A 17,539-nucleotide genomic window follows, 5' to 3' on the forward strand; every position below is an offset into this window, starting at 1 on the left:
ATCATGTACTTCCACCAGAAGTCAGCACAGTACTCTGCATTAGTTCCAGTGGGGCTTTTGCCTTCTTCAGATAAAGAAGGTTTCTGATTTCTTCTGTAATTAGCATCTCTAAAAATGTTTCTAAGAAAGTAGTCTTAGAAAGAGCAAAATTAGGTTATAAAAAGCCCCCAAATAATGTTGATGAGAAACCTTGTCTTTTAGACGTAGTAAAAACTCAGTGTTTTGTACTCAGTTTTCATGATTACTAAAATTCTTATGCTAGATCTTTTCCTATTTCAAAAAAGTTACAAGGTTCATAGAGCAGAGGTGTGGTTTGTGCTGCTTTTGCTCTTCTTCCATTACTTTGAGGATTCTGTATGGCTCTTTAGATATTGTGTAAGAAATCTCCACTCAACTGTTCCATTCCAAGGAAGGAAACAAAAAAACTTTTAGAGGATGATGATCTAGGGTTCTATCCTGCATGCCTGTAGAGAGTTGTACATCACAAATTAAAACCAATGGGTTTTTATGTCACATCAGCTTTGTTTCAGAGTAGAACAAGAAAATCTGGCCCTTGCAGAATATGAAAGTAACTTGCATATTGCAGTATGATGATCTCTTCTTTATATAAGACTAACAATCTGGCTTTAGTTTTGATCAAATGTTTTGTATGATTGTACACAATTTTTCCTCCAGAAATAGATAATCAAAGTCTCCATTTTCTTTCTACTGTATTTTGTTTCTGCTTTATTAAAAAAAACTACTTTTCGGTCTTATCCTTTCTCTAATGTTAATTCCTTGATCATTTAATGATAAATTTTAGCTGAACATTATATGCACCATTTTTATTTTCTTCCCACCTGAAGTTTAGACTGCTTATTAACTTAATTTAGAAAAAATTCATCATGGTCTTACGCTGACATTTTCATAGAGCTCTCATATTATCCCTTCACCGTGAGAGTATTTCAGTTTCTTTTGCCTCGTTTGGGCTTTTATTTGGGGGTTTTTGTCTTACTCTGCTCATAGTACATGGCTATCAATAAATTCTTCCTTTTCTCTGTTTGTTTTCCTTCTGTAGTTTGTCTTTGCTCTTCTCCCCCTTTTCCTAACAATTTCTCTCTTTTCATGGTACCAGCTATCTTCATTGCTCAACCTGTTTTTGGGAATAGTAGAATAGTATCATGAGCTGATACCAAGAAATTGTTCCCAGCTGGTTTGCAGGAGACCCTGAGCACTCCTTTAGAAAAGTTCCACGGGGCTTGGTTTCTGCATAGCCTAAACAGACCTTTTTGCTCACAAACATCCCCTTATATCTTGTCTGTCTTCTAAAAACACATTTGCAAAACTATTTCTACAAGCTTGAGACAGCTTGAGGGTGGAGGCTGTTATCTCAGTGTCTTAACACCCTCTTAGGATCAGTCCCCCAGGGGGCAAGGGGATCAGCATGGAGGCCAGCATTTCTGGTTTACAGAGTAACAGGGATTATTGTGTTCTAGATGGAAACATCAAGTATTCAAAATTTCCTGTGACTGACAGAGAAAAAAATTTTAAAAAGCCAAACAACCCCCCAAAACAGGAGAAGCCCATCTACCCCAATGGTAACAGTTGCAGGTGTTTCTTGTCCATCTAAATTTTCTTTGCAGGCTGAAAAACATAAAGGACAATTTTTCATTAGATATTTTACTAAGGTAATCTTATTAACATTTCAGTACTTTGCCTGCTTTGGTATTTTATTTTTCTTATTATGTTTGGGTGGTTTGGTTTTTTTTACACTGGAAATAGATGTAGTTTCCTGAAACTACTTGTATTCAGACAGTATAGGTACAGTTTACTGGCAATCATATTCTATTTAACATCTGTAATATATCATTGTATGTACTAGAGAAGTTATGTTATAAATTCAGGAATAGAAACGTGAGACAGAATTATAAATTCAGGAAAACTAATCCCACAATTATATCTGGTATTCTGGTGGGCAGGCCAATGAAAGCCTTTGAAATATTAGGTTTTTGTCACTTGTTCAGGCTGAAGTGCACACACAGTTTATTTGAATATAATGGTTTTCTGGGAAGCTTGAAAATCATGACACAGGGCAAACTAGTGTGAACTTTAGCAGTTAATTACAACTAAATGTCTTTACTGCATTCCAATATGAAGAAAATTTCTATATATATATATATATATACACACACCTAACAAGTATGTAGATTGTTCCAAAGCAATATTAACACACTTTTCACACAAACCTGCCGAACATAGACATGATCATTCATCAAATTATTTTATTTCTTGCTGATTGATTCTAATTTTTAATAATTCAATTTGCCAAAACGCCATGAAAATACACAGTAGGAAATCTGCAACATTGGTCTGACACACTAGGAATGTTTCCACTCACCTCTGACTTTGCTGGAATAGTCTACTTGGTACTCAGTTTCAACCTGTTCATTGAGAAATTAGCACTGATGGCTTCCCTGAATGCCTTCTGCCAGAAGAAGAAAGTGTTTTCTCAAGAGATTTTTTAAAGAGGCTTCTTGTTGGATATAATCCAGATTCAGACAAATGAATTGAGGAGTCCAGTTAATATGGAATAATTAATTATCTAGCAGCAGAGAAAGAACAAAAAATTGAAGGATCAGCCTGATTTAAATTGCAATTTAAAAACAGTGATGTTTTTGTTTTTAACCTTTCTGCACATAGTGTTGTGAGGGAAGGCAGATCCAGAATCCATGGAGAATCTACCAGATTAAGACAGTATGCAAAATATGGTTTAGATTATTCTATATTTTTTTAAAAAGGTTTTTACTAACTTCAAGATGCTTTTCACAATTATTTTATATTTAGATAGATAATCATTCAGCTTATTCTACTCAGCAGCCTAGGTCAGAGTAGCTTTAGTCTTCACATAATGTATATTTTTCCAATCCTGTCAGAAGAACAAAATTTCATCTTTATCATTTTTTCTCCTTTCTTTACTAATTACCCAATTCTTTCCTTCCATTCCAGCTTGGACAAGTGTAAGCCCTTCTTGTTCATTTTCTTTGTCCTTACCCATCTTGTCCATTGGCTCACGTTCATCACCCCTTCTGCCGCTCTCTTCTACCTCCCTGGTTGCTCTCATGCTCTGTCTGCAGCACTTGAGAATTTGCTGAAGCACAGATGGCAATTAATCTCTGTGAGTTCATCCACAAAGAATCACATTTTATTTTAAAGAAAGGCAATCTCCATTTTACAAGGCCTATCTTTTACCTATAATAACTTAATGAGGAAATAAAAGTTTATATGTACTGTATTAGATGCTGCAGAATAACTTAATAGCAATGCTATCTTCATAACTATATATATATATAAAGTTATTGTTGTAATACACTTTCTTTAAATACAGCAGATCCTAAATATAGCTATACTGCAATACAATTCTATCTGTCTTTTAAAGAGGTAGTTGAGTGATTGTCTCACAATTTTCCTTGATCTTTTTACTCTTTCCTTTATAGGAGATCCTTTTCCCTTGGAATAAGTCCGTCTATTTCATCCTGTGTAGTCTGATGAACAGAGATTTTGTGACCTCTCTGTAACGAGTGGATGAGGAAGAAATAGATTTCTATATTTGGCTAGTGTTGGGCTATATATATTTTTTTCCTTTTGTGAAAGGAAAGCTTAAGTGAAAGTTATTCCTGTAGATGCACATAAGGCTAAGGAAAAAGCAGAGATCTCTTAGTACACTTTTTGACACAAGCAGCTCAGTGGGAGACTCAGCACAGATGGTTTAAAGGGCTGTTGTAAGGACTGAAATAGTCTCTGGACTTCTCAAAAGTCCTAATCTCTTTAGGGCAATGAGAGCTTGTAACTGAGCACATAGAGGTCTGAGAGGAGCAGCTGCTGGCAGAGCTCCCAGACTTCAACCACTGGTGAAGGTCACAATTGTTTAAAGTATATAACACAGGAATTAAAAGAGTTTTTATGGAATAGGTAAGAAGTTGGTGTCTATTGGTATTTGTAACTTTTTTTTTAATCACTGATGGCAAGATAGGCTTAAAACACAGTTTTGATGTTAAAAAAAAAGTGCTATAATGGTTGAATTACTGTCAAATCAGGGACATGGGATTTTTGCGATGTAATCAGAATTATATATATTAAAATAAATTTCATCAGCATCATTTCATACCATCTTCAGTGTTACATTTGTTTCACCCTTTTGAGCTGTTCCAATATCTATTCCATACAGAAATCTACTTTAGTTTTCAGTTGAGTATGAAACAATAAGCAATGTAAAAAAAAATAAAAATAAGGCTGAAAGTTCTTTGAAATTAGAATGTTACGGGAAAACATAACCTGTCTCGTTTCCAGAAGCATTCATTTATAGTACTTCTCCCATCCCCAACTATGTCAGAAGTTTAACTGCATTTTTATTGCATTTTTTAATGTAGACCTGAGCCTGGCTTTGAATCTTTTGAAAACCATTCAAACTCAAAGATATTTTAACAGGTTTTTGAGCATTTTTATTGTATTATACATACAAAATGTGTATTGTGAGTTGTCTTTTGAGTGATGATGGATAGTGTGCTCATAAGGAACTGTTATCATTAAATATTTCCTTTCATAACAATAAAAATATTAATCATTGTCTTGAAAAAACATCCAGTGTGGGTAATGGCATGTCAAAATTCATCTGGCAGATCCTAATGGTTCTCAGCCTTATTTTTGTCTTTTGCTGCTAAGAGGTATCACTATTTTCACCTGGAGAATAAGATTGGAATTTAGTACCATCTTAAATCTGCATGCTATCATTTTATAAAGAGTTGCACAGCTCCTGCCTTGTCATATCAACAAACTGAAAATTTACTGTGACTTATTTTTAGAGAGGTTCAAGGAGAAAACTTTGAAATCTGCTGATCTAAGACTATGGTCAGTAGGAATGTTTCCAAGTTTAGGTGACAGAGCAGATAGGTACCAAAGAAAATCTTTTCAGAAATGTTGATCATGAGAGAACATTTAGGAGGCACAGTCTCCTTGAGCCAATGTTGAACCTCTAGGCAGTGCTGAGCAGAAGAACCACACAACCCAGGTAATCTCTGTAGTGAATTGAGCCTCCTAGGACTCTGCATGTTGCACTCAAGCCATCCCTCCTTTGCCTCAGCTGTGTGTCTGTGAAATGATGTTTTAAGGCCTCATTATAGAAGAATGTCAGATGATCTGACCTCATTACTTCTAGAATAATATGTTTCTGGTTTCAAGTAAGCAATTTCTCTTGATGACTTTGTTATTCTGTGTCAAACACTTTGTCCACCGGAGAATAACAATGAAAAGATGGCACAGACTGACATTGCAGTTTGAGAACTACTTGTATGTGCAGAATGTTTTATTAAAGATTGTAATTAAATATCTTCTATAAACCAAGGGTTGGGTATGAGGGAGATGCTTAAGAGACGTGCCAGATTTTTGCTTCCTTTTCCATTTTTTTTTTTTTTCTTTTTTTTTTTCCACTTCATTTAGAGGAAAAAATTGAAAAGCAACTGACTTTTAAATTGATGTGCCAACTTTTGGTGTCTCACCTGAACAGATCCATTTTTACTTTTAATTAGATTACATGACCCAGTGTTTCTTCTATCAATGTTATTTTATTTCAGAGTTCATTCCTCAGATTTACCTGTCATTATGGCACATTAGCACTTACACTGACTCCAGTCATCCATAAAGTCTGAGACTCAGGGGGTCTGATTATCTCACCCTGAAATTTCAGAGTCAGCTTTAAATATTTATGCAGATAATTAATTTTTGCTGTTCCTATACAGGATTGACATCTTCAAGTACGTGATATATGGTGTAGCAGCTGCATTCTTTGTATATGGCATTCTGCTGATGGTGGAGGGATTCTTTACAACTGGTGCCATCAAGGATCTCTATGGAGATTTCAAAATCACCACTTGTGGCAGATGTGTGAGTGCCTGGGTAAGTGGCTAAGAAAGCTTTTGTAATTATGACAAATTCTATATGCTTTGTATGTTTTTTTAGTGCCTTGTGACATTTATTTTTTGGTTTTTGTTTTTCTTCAATATTTTGTGATACCTCAATTCAGTATTTAAAAATTATAGCAAAGGAGAACACAGTGTTACAAATATTCTCTGTGTTGGTTAAATGTTAAGTAATTCTTGCTACTCAGGAGCAATGAATTCCACCAGCTGAAAGAGAAATCTCGTTACCTCAGCAACATAAACTGTACTGAACAGGACTAAAACTATAAGGCCTCCAGCTTTACTGGGAATGAAATATTTCCCTCACTAATATTTTCAATTATTTTAGGAATCTTGCCTGTTCCTCTTTGGAACAAGCTGAGACCTGTCACCAGGTTCTATTTTGTTTCTAAATGGTAAACAGCCCATTATTTACTCCTGTGTCAATCTCTGGTTTGGAGAGACCGTTCACTTATGGCCCTGGAAAACTTGGGTTCAAAAAATTCTGATTTGTACTAGGACTTAAATGGATGTTTATCAAACTAAAATTGCTGACTGTTTCAAATGGGATTATTTTAACAGTCCTGCTCAGTGTCAGGTAAGTAACTAATTTTTTTTGGTATTTGACTGTTCTGTGTCTAAACTAAGGTCTGTGCACTTGGTAGCTGTTGGATATTTCTGAAAACACAGTCTGCATCAAAACCTCCTATTTTGTGATGAATACTAAATGAATAAATGCAGCCAAGTAGAACTGTACAGTGTTGTATTATCTTGTAAAAAACAAATGTACTTATGCTATATAAATAATATATAAATTAGTAGGCAGGGCTGGGTTTCCCACTGTACTGTAGTACAACTGTCAACACTTAATTAAGTGGAATACAGTCTAAACAAATTAAGCAATAGATACTTCCAGTCACACAAAGACTATCAAAATTAGTAGTTTGGATATATTTGTATTTAACTATCTAAATATTTAGACATTTAAGGTTTAACTGGACACAGATAATCTGCATCTTGTAAATTGGGGAGTGCAGTGAGTACGTCATCCCTGCATAGATGTAACCTGCTCCACAGTAATGCTGTGGTCTTTTTCTCTTTCGTTCTTGTCATCATTGTATGATTTTGACACTTTGACTAAGATTGCTTTAAAACCTTTAAATAAATACATGTAAAAAAAACTCTGAGAACGTTTTATTTAAAGAGCAGTCATTGCTTATGCCAACATCTTCTGGAAATAAGTCTCTAATTTGTATTCACTGAGGACCTACTAAGTTAGTTCCAAATCTGTATAGAGTAGTAAGATTTTCAGAACATATTTTTCTCCACAGCTCCCATGAATGCCTGTCCTCAGTATTGCAGCAGAGCAGTGCTACATCCTCTCACAGTTTTGATACCTATAATTCTCTAGCACGTGTCTAGAAGAACGGTTAAGCAGCTATTCTATGGTTAATGTCGTTGTTGTTACTATTATCAATTCATTACATTATTTCCTTCAGCACTTTACTTTTCCCATCAGTAATTTACAATGTTTGTGTTTTACTTTGAGAAGCCCTGGGTTGATACACATTGGGCAACTAAGGTTAAGGCTGTGTAGTATTTATGATCACAATTACAATAATCCATCAATTATTTTGAGTACGTTGTTGTCATTATTCTTGAAGTCAGTGGAAGTTTTTTCTTTTTCTGGTGGAAAAACCCCATGAACCTGCTGTTTGATTGTTTGTCTCATTTTGATGATGTGTCAGTAATATTGCTGTACAAATATCGGGAGTTATTTTGGATTATTGTTCTGGCTTTAGTGTCTGTGCTCTAGAGAGTATTTAAGTCAATTAAAACTTGATATCCTTTTGACTAGGTTGATTTTCATTATCTCATACTTAAAATTTTTAGGGAAAAATAACATCTTAGATTTTATATATTTATATATTTGAAATTAGAAAATATTTCAAGAGAGACATGTTTAGCATTTATTCAGCTCCTTAATACATGCAATGATATAAAGATATAAGACCTAAGAAGAACAAAATGAATAGTGAAGAGGTAAATGAAACCAAATCAGTGTTGTGTGTCAAGGCCAGATTGTTCAATTGCTAAAAATGTGCTGTAATAAATTTTGTTGTGTACAGTTGCCAAAATGAGATAATGCTATTGAAATGGGTTGGCAGATACTACAAGTTGTGAGAAAGCTTTCTTGTATACAGTTTTGAGCTAGTAATTTTTTAAATATTAAAATCTAAACTGTCAAGGATTAAATGGTTTCTTTAAGCAGCACCTTAATACTAACAGAAATGTACACAGAGGATCTTTGTTGCTTTGAAAAATGAAAATTACAAAAATGGCTCCAAATCAAAAACACCTTTATAAAAACTCCAGTTGTGACTACGACTTCACATCAAATTTGTTGATGTCTTTCTAAATAGACATTTAGCACGTTAAAGTCTGAAAATGAAGTCCTTCAGCTTTACCATTGCCACCAGTTGTTTGTCATTAATATTTTGCATGAGCAAATTTTTTATGTCTGTGACTAAACCTATTATGAAAATGGAGGGAAAAAAAGCAACAAAAAATTTCAAGAAGGAAAAATTTATTTTAGCTTTGTATGGATAAGCTGTATTTCTATATATGGAAATATGAAAAGCAACATTTTTTTCTTAAGAAATGTTTTTGAAAAGCAGGCTTTTAAGAACACCGACAGCCAACATCTGAAGGAACTTTTAATGAGCCCTTCCTGACCTCCCTCCTTAGCTGCAAATCGCTCACTTTCTAGCTCCAAATGGGCTAGATTTTTTTTTTATTTTTGCCAAAAGGATTTTTTTTTATTTATGCCTGAAGTAACGGAAGAAGAAATAACTCAGCCTAACCTTTCCAGTGGCTGTATAGTTGACTTGTCAGCTGATATGAGAATTCAGAGGCTTAGCATCCAAATCATGTCAGTGCTGCCATGGAGTAGAGCCTCTCACATCTCCGAGAGGCCATGTGAAAGTGACAGTGACGACTCTCACTGGCAATGCTGGCAGACTTAACTCACAGTGAAAAGTAAAACAAAAGCAGTAAAACAATGCCAGTCACACTCGAGGAGGGATGACTTTGTTTCTAGGCTTCATTTTTCCATGCCTGAATATGCTTTTAGAGTATTAAATAAACAGTCATATGTAGCTGTGCTGCAGCATGATTAGTAAAGAATGGGAGACAGACCTGAAGCCAACTGTAACGCTGTTTTCATGTTTGCAGTTTGATACCTTTCCCATTTATATTCTTCTGCCTTTGCCATAGAAAAGGCTTTCCTCATTTACACCTTGTTTTAGACTATCTGCTTACAGAGTAGATGAAAAAAAATCCTCCTCCTATGTTATGCTATAAAATGGGAAAGGAGGTTTGGTTTTTTGTTTAATTTCATCAGAAAACATTATATAAAGAATTCATCGTGGCAGTTGTATTTCTATGTCCTTCGCTTTTCAAAAGAAACATGTTAAGAAGAATCTCTAGAGAAAGATGTTTTATATTCTAAGCTGCACTTACATATACCTTCTGTATCTTTATTTTTAAGAATATTTTATTTTAATTACTGACAAGGATTTTTTTTCCTTTGAAAATTATTCTGGGTACTTGATTACCTATGTGCTATTTCACACATGCTTCTTGAGTGCCTAAACCAAAAACATGAACTTCCTAAAATCTTTCCAGATTTTATTTTGCAAAAAATCCATGGGAGCTGCACAAATGTTTTGAGAAACCATCTGTGAACTTGTCACTTCATCTTTTCCTTACCAGACCAGTTATTCTAGAGGCAGTGAAACTGCATCACATTGACATTTGATTCTTTGTGTAGCAGGAGGAGGAGAGTTCAGCGCAGGCTCAGCTGGCTTTCCCACCCAGAACAGATGTATTATTTCTGAATCTTACAAATGAAGCTCTCATTTCTGAAAATTAGATACCATATCTGGATATTCTGGGGAAAAAACGCTGAGCTGACAGACAGGGAGGTCTTGCTTCTGATTAAATCCTGCTCCATCTGAGGATTGAGATACCATATTTGTGAGAAATAAAGGACCTTCTCTCCAAGACAGTAGATATACTTATGGGTACAGAATCCTTTAAATCAATCTTAACAAGGGAAAGTATCTAAAAATCTTCTGTGCTCATATATGTTTAGTTGTGTATGCTGTCAGTAGCTTCAGACAGTGATATGGGAAACGGGGAAGGTGAGATTCAGAGTGCTCTGACCTTCCAGATTGCTCAACTGAAACAGAAATATCATTTTTTTTCCCCACAAATTACCCAGAAGCTAATGAAGTAGTTAATTTCAGAGGGAATATATTATGACACAGATATATCCCACCTAATTAGGGATGTCACTAAGGTTGTCAAGAGAAAGGCCTATGCTCCTTCAGTAGTTAGAGGAGAAGGAGGCTTAAGCAAACTTTGTCAGATGAATTGAATTTTTTTGTGGCTGTCCTATTTTCTGCAAAGAGAATAACCCTCAAGTCTTTTAAGTTGTCTTTTATATTAAGTTCTTCAATCAACTATATATATTTAGTTGGATGTGTCCTTCCTGACCCCTTTAGCTGGAATTTAGGTGAATAACATTTCCTACCTAAACACTGCTGGAGTTAGTAGATGAAAGAAAACATATTACCAATTTTATAGGTTGTTGGAATTCAAGTTATTTAGAGAACTGTGTTCCATGCAGTTTTCTGCTCTTGATCTTGAAACAGGAAGAACAAGCCCTAGCAATTGTTCAAAACTCAGTTGAATGGTTTAGAGAGTAATCTTTATGTCATTCTCTCCCAACTTCATTGTTAGTGTACATATAGCATCCTGACAAGAAAGAAGAAAGCAAGTTATTTTTTTCACTATTTGCTATATTTTTATAAATATTTTGCAATGAGCTCAGGAATCATTTTGTTATGCATATCTAGGTGCTGACTCTACCTTTTTCCCTGTCTTATTTCTCTAATCTGTCCAAGCCTTTATGTTTTCCTTTATTGTATGGTTCCAGATTTTCTCACTCAGGAATACTGCACGTATAACCTCACACGTGCAAGGAATTTGATGTTCCTTTTCTCCCATAATTTCCAGTGTGTTGTATATGCAGCCCTTTTGTTTACTGTGGTATTCTTTACTCCCTTTAATAGAGGAGTGTGCCAAACATTGTAATGTACCTTGCCAGTGCCTTCTCTTCTTCCCTTGGTCTTGCTGCTCGCTGACAGCAATGTTGGTGGTGGAGATAAAATGCATGAACTGGATGGTTTTGCTTCAGATTGTGCTTTGTGTCTTGCACATTGATGACAGATTTTTTTCTTGGCATGTGAGCTCAGTCAGTATTTTTTGTTAATTAAACTGCTGTCATGCATTTCCAAAGTAGGCTTAACTTTGGGAGCAGTTGCACTTTCTCCATGGGCTTTAACTATCCGTTATGGATCATCATAAATTGCTCAAGATAATAGCTTTATTTCCCCCATGTTCAGATAATCCACCTCAGCTTTAACTTGAATATTTCATCAGATGATGACAGTCTTCCATGATCCTTGTTCTTACCTGGCTAACTTATTAACTGCATCTAGAGATTTTACTCTTTATGTAGTTATTTAAGCCTTTGAATATCAGTGGAATTATCACAGATTAATTATATTTATGGTGAAAGGAAACCCACAGAAGCCATATACCTTTGCCCTTCATATGAACTGCATCCTCATGTTGATGTCTTATGAACTCATAATTAGTTTTGTAAATACTTTTTTGGCTTTACATGCACAGGAAAGAGGGAAACTTTTAAATTTATTTAAGGTCACAATAAAAGATTAAAAAGGCTGTGTTATTGATTTTGAATACTTGGAAAGACAGGAAACAAGCAAGGAAGGTCCCTACCCCTTCATTTTCACATAGTATTCTCAAAGCCCATTAAGAATATGTCAGGAAAGAAAACACTTTTTTTTTGACAGCCAAATATTAACCTTGATTGACACATTTGTTTATACTTATAACTATTATTTCTACTTTCTAGTTTAAGCTTCACTGCATTGTGCCCAATTTCAAACCATAGAATCTTCCTGAAAAAATGTTGCAATGCAAATTTAGTAAATGTGAAAACTGTAAACAATCTGTATTGTTCAGTCCTTTCCCAGTTGAGCGTTATATCTTCCCCTGTGTATAAAAAAATTGTAATCACTGAAAACAAATAGAATATGGTTCAGGATTTTATAAAAAAAAAAAAAAAATTATCAGCCATTTGGTAGCATAACCTAGAAAATTTACTACTAGGACCAGCCTACATTGTCAGGGAAAAGGTAATGATGGAACTGATTGCTTTTAGTATTTTCTGTCTTCAAATTGAACAGTTAAGTGGTATGAACATAGAAAGGAGAGCACATGGAAAAGGAGCATTTAATGAACATATCTGTATTTTAAAGAGCCATTTTAAAGACCAAATTATGTGTCTTTAATCACATTTAGATACAAAGCAAATAGTTTAGCTATGGTCCCAAACAGTACCTCCTAGCATTAGAAAAATACCACCAAAAAGAAAAACAAAAGGAGGAGGATAACTTTATGAATGTGAAAATGTAAGCATATGCATTTTCAGAAAAAATAATTCCTGTCTGAAAGGTTGTAAAAAAAATTACATAGGAAATCCTTCTTTAGTCAAGCAGCAGTAAAGATCCAATGCTTTCTATAGGGCTTCAGAAGCCTGTTAGACTACAAAAATTATAGTCTTGCCTGAAGGATATATAAAACAACTAATGATAACTTTAGGCAACACAGTGCTACAACCCATCAACATTCTAAAGAAAATTCAGTAATAAAAAATAAAATAGAGAATTTGGTTTCTAAGGAAGTACCAAAGAGACAAATTATATCATCTTAAGGTAAAACTTAGTCTTACATCAATGTGAAACCATCTTCTGCAAACTGATATTTCATCAATTTTTTTACTAAGCCATATTTCAAAAAGTAAATCAATTTGTTGGAGAATCATTTCTGATGTGGCTGTGGAAATCTCCTCCTACACTTCTACCAGCGAATCAACAGTGTAAATCAGAAAGTAAGCCAGTTTTTTACATGCATCTAAATGGTTTCCAAAGCAATAGAACATGAATATTTTAACCTTGAAATACACATTTAGAAAATTATATGTGCAGATGAAAAGGAGAAAGCAACAGTGACAATTGATCCTAATTTTGACAAGTTAAGTTTTTCTTCCATCTAAACTGTCTGCAGAAGAAAAATGTTTAAAAAAGAGAAACAAAACTGTTCAAAAATATAATTTCAATGTTCTAGGGTTTTATATTTTCTGTTAACGTATTTTAATAATCAGAGGAAATTCTCATTAGGTAGTATTCAGTATATGAATGGATTTCAATCAGATAAACCTGAGAAGTCTGTCTTTCTATGGAGAGAAATTTGGACCAATATTGGCTATTTTTTTTCCTCTCAAAGCAGTTGACTTGAACGCAAGCCAAGGAATATCAACCACATGACAGTAATAACACACCATGAAATCTATCCATGTTTCAACAAGATTTTTGGAACTGTGCCTGGGAGTATAATATGTTAGAGAGAGAGGATGAACATGTTTTGTAGAGGCAATAAGAAATGCCCAACAAGTGATTGTTAGCAATGAAAGTGATGTTATAGAAAAGACTTTACATGTGTGTATTTTCTGTGGTTTGCAGTGCATTTAGTGATAATATCGGAATAACAGTCTCTTTCAGAAGCATTGTATATAAAATGAGACAAGTTGAAATGTTTTTGCTTCATCTTTTATTTCTCTCCATGAATGAGGTATGAATTTGGAGATGCTAGTTCATACAGAAATGTAAATGTTAGAGGCCATTTCCTTGTGAGCTACTCAACAGTCCTTCTTAAACATATTAATGTAAAATATTTTTTTTTTTAATTTTCCCATTTATTTACATTTAAATAAATAATAGAATTTTTGGTTCTAGACAACATTTTAAGATAAGCAGCTGAGGCTGTTTTAGCTTCTGCATTGTTGAAATGTTTTCCAGAGGAACTCAGCAAGTTTTCTACTTTCTCACTTTCATATTTGCATTTGGGGAGCTATATATGTAAGATGCTGTCACAAGAAAAAAATCCATTGGGAAGAGGTGGAAGTATTTATATAGGGATTCTTCCTTAAAAAATAAAAAAAAAAAATGCAAACATCTTCTGGATAAAATCTGAACCTCTGAAAAGAACTAAACTCCTGTGGGACAATACAGGTGATGAACAGGAACAAATATATAATCTTTAAACTACCCTGTCATAAAAGTTTATTGATAAAGAGCCCTTATAGAGTCTGGACTCTTGATGTAAGGTGTAGTCAGAACCCTGCATTATAGGAAATTGAATGCAAATAAACAGCAGGCCTGAGGTGGGAACACGTGTAGTACTTTAAATGTGACTTCTTGTAGCCTGAAGAGAGAACTCTGCACTCTATCAGTGCTCCCAGTACAGCTGCATCAAGACAAATTTCAGCATTTGAGAAAATATGTGTCAGCTGCAATGAATAATTTAAAAAGAGTATGCAAATGCATTTATGCAGAATGTGTGCATGGTAAAGAGACAGTAGCAATAACTGAGACGAATTTTTTCTGGGTAAAATGAGCAAGATGAAGCAGAAGGCCTGAAAGCCAAAGGTCAGTTATGAATTTGAGGATAGGCAAAGTGTTAAAACAAAATAAGTCTTTATTAGTACTGAAATCAAATATATTGTCAACTGAAAGTGAAGATGTTTGAGAGGCAGGACAATTCGGAAAGAAATTGAGAATATCTTTCTGTTCATACTTCTGTGTTGCCAAAAACCCCAACATGGCGCCTCGTTCTGGCATTTCCTGTTTGGAAAACACACCCAAAGCCAGGACTAAACTGTGCTGCAGAGGCCAGCTGCTTCCCAGTATTCCCATAAGAGACAGCCAGGCTAACCCTGGGCTTATCCTGGGTGATGTCCAGCACCGCCAGGGTTTCATAATGAAACATGATAGGCCTTGGGCAGGATGGGTGCACATGATCTCTGTAGGTATGGTTTTGATCTCTGGCCAAAACTGTCTAAGAGAATTCCTGAGGCTGTGAAGATGTTTGGAAGGAACCTCTTAGTTCATGTAGCTGAAAATACACATTTTGTGTGTTTGTGTGTCATAGAATAATAAATCTAAATGTGATGCAAACACAGCAAAGTGTACATCTTTGCAGCTCTCTGCGTTGAGAGCTCACATCAGGGAGTTCATATAAAATAAATATATGATGAGCTTGAGAGAAAGTGTAAAAGTAAGTACTGAGCAGTTTGGAGCAAACATAAAATTACATGGCAATGTGAGTTTTCTGGAGTTAAGTTTTATTTGGGCACTTAATTTGTTGCTATGTTTCTGTATTATTTTTTCTTGTTGTAAGCAGTAGTGTCCTCATAAAATGAAATGAACGAAGTTTGTTTCCTTTTCATTCCATTCCTGTTTGTAGAAACTGTACCTTCTGGATAAGATTTCACTGTCTCTGTCCCTAGGGTCACTGAAGCCATCATACAGTGTTTCTTCAGGGGTTCTAAATTATTTATAACAAAACTAAAACAAGAACAGTGTTTGAAATTTAATGAATATGCTTTTCATGGGACAAGTACCCATAAATTAGAAAGAAGGAAGGAAAAAAAAAACCCCAAACCAGTAACTGAAATCTTGATTTTATTAAAATAGATAGGATTTGGGTAATTTTTTCAGTGGAAAAAGTTGTGACCACCAGGGAAGTTGTGCTTCACACAAACAATTTCAGAATATGCTCTGGAATACCTGCTTCCTGACTTTGGTCTGTTTTGATTAAAAAAATCACTCCAGAAGGTTGATGATTCGCCTGCTTTGATAATTTATAATGTAGAAAAGCCATTACAGGCCCCAAAAAGCTTACAAAATCTGGTAAGAACATTTTGCCAGCCACAGTGATGATATAAAAAAAATAACCACTAAACAGGTTAAAGATTCGTTTGTTCAAGTAATTATTGATTTCATCTATTTACAAATGTGATCTGAGCTTAAATTAGTGATCTTTTATTTTCATGATTTGCTGGATGAATTTCGCTATCACTTCTAGTTTGTTTTATGTATTTGGTGTCTCATAGTGAAAATAGAACTGATCAGGAAAAGTAATTCTCACTATAAACACAACAGACAGGATGCTAAAGAACAAACTGTGGTACCTCTTTAAGACGCTATACTGCTATTTCAGAAATCTTCAGCTTGTCACGTAGCAGAATGCTACTTCAAAGGAGAAAGATCCCTTTGAATCTCAGGAGATTGGGTTCTGAATTTAATTCCTGGAGTGAATAGGCTCCTTAAGCATTCCTTGTAAATTCTCTTGAGCAAAGAAGGAAGGTTGTAATAGCAGAGAAAAATGATCTAAAAAAAGACTTTATTCTTTCCTGTGCCTTTTTTTAAAATCAAATAATTCACATTTTCATTCAATTATAAAAAGAATTTATAAGCTACCACCTGCTATGACAAGAAACTAATAATTTGTTGTGTAAAGTTAACCTTTTTTCCCTGCCCTTACAGCAGGAAGTATATTACAGCCCAGATTACATTTCTGTGGTTTGCTTCACTGATATCAGTGATAGCAGCTTCCAGGCATAACCATAATTACCACATGGTTTAACTTGAAGCTTTGTGTTTTAGTTATTCTTACATAAACAAAGGAAGTTTCCATATTTTTTCCTGTCTTCTTGGTACTTTTGGTGTTATGACATGAAATTAGGCATGCCATTGGCCACTGGCTCTTCAGCTGTAAGCAACTGACAGAGGAAACATGAAGTTCTTCCTTTTCTAACATATGTTTTTAAAAAGAAATCATCATTTGAGCAGCTACTTCTGAGATACTCAACCAATCAAATTCAGGTTTTTAAAGAGAATCCGTTCCATAACAGAGCAGGCAGTTCTCTCTGAGAAGGCAGCCCTTGTGACTCACAGCAACTATCATCTGACAGATTTCTATCACTTTATGCCCAAGGCAGACTTTTTAGAGGCTAATAAGCTCTGTTTTCCTCCTCTTTGCTATATTAGTGCTTTGTATTATCTCAGTGGAGATTTTTGAGTAGGCTACCTCATCATTACTGCAGATCAGAAAACAAATAGATATTAAAAAGAATTTGTAATGCTCATGGTAAGGCCTATATATTTTTTTCTCCATTTGGTGCTAATCACAAAATAGGAAGATTCTCAAATCTATACAGAGCCCAGACATAGAAAGAGTTATTACATTTCAGTAATGTAACTAATATAAAAGATTTAGTACTGCATTAAAATATAATGGGTGTGCTACACTGAGACATGTACTAAATTTATTAAGTATTGTTTATTTCACAAATTCTAGAAGGATCACAAGACTTCAGACTTATTTGTTTTTGACAAGCTAAGAATATAGTCCAGGAGGCTGGTGTACTTTTAAAACACTTCTAAATAAATGAGAATTTAAAGTCTCTATCAAGACAGTCTTCTTTCTTATTTATTATTCCTGCCTTAGAAAGAAATGATTGCAACTCTTTAGCTTGACAATAAATTAAGATTGGACATAGTACTTTAGTTGGGAATTCATATCCCTGAATCTACATTTCTAAGTAATTTTCC

The 17,539-nt window shown here is 34.6% G+C and overlaps 1 protein-coding gene across 2 annotated transcripts in view; it reads left to right on the top strand.

Moving 5' to 3' along the window:
- GPM6A (glycoprotein M6A) overlaps positions 1 to 17,539 on the top strand; it is a 120,619-nt gene that overhangs the window by 89,318 nt on the left and 13,762 nt on the right. For both annotated transcript variants that reach the window (XM_023924994.2, XM_023924995.2), the window contains exon 3: positions 5,772 to 5,928. In XM_023924994.2, the coding sequence (XP_023780762.2) occupies positions 5,772 to 5,928 (157 nt within the window). The remainder of the gene's footprint in view (positions 1 to 5,771; positions 5,929 to 17,539) is intronic.

Source organism: Cyanistes caeruleus, chromosome 5 (genome assembly GCF_971803275.1).
Source record: "Cyanistes caeruleus chromosome 5, bCyaCae1.hap1.1, whole genome shotgun sequence".
In the NCBI taxonomy this organism is placed as follows: domain Eukaryota; kingdom Metazoa; phylum Chordata; class Aves; order Passeriformes; family Paridae; genus Cyanistes; species Cyanistes caeruleus.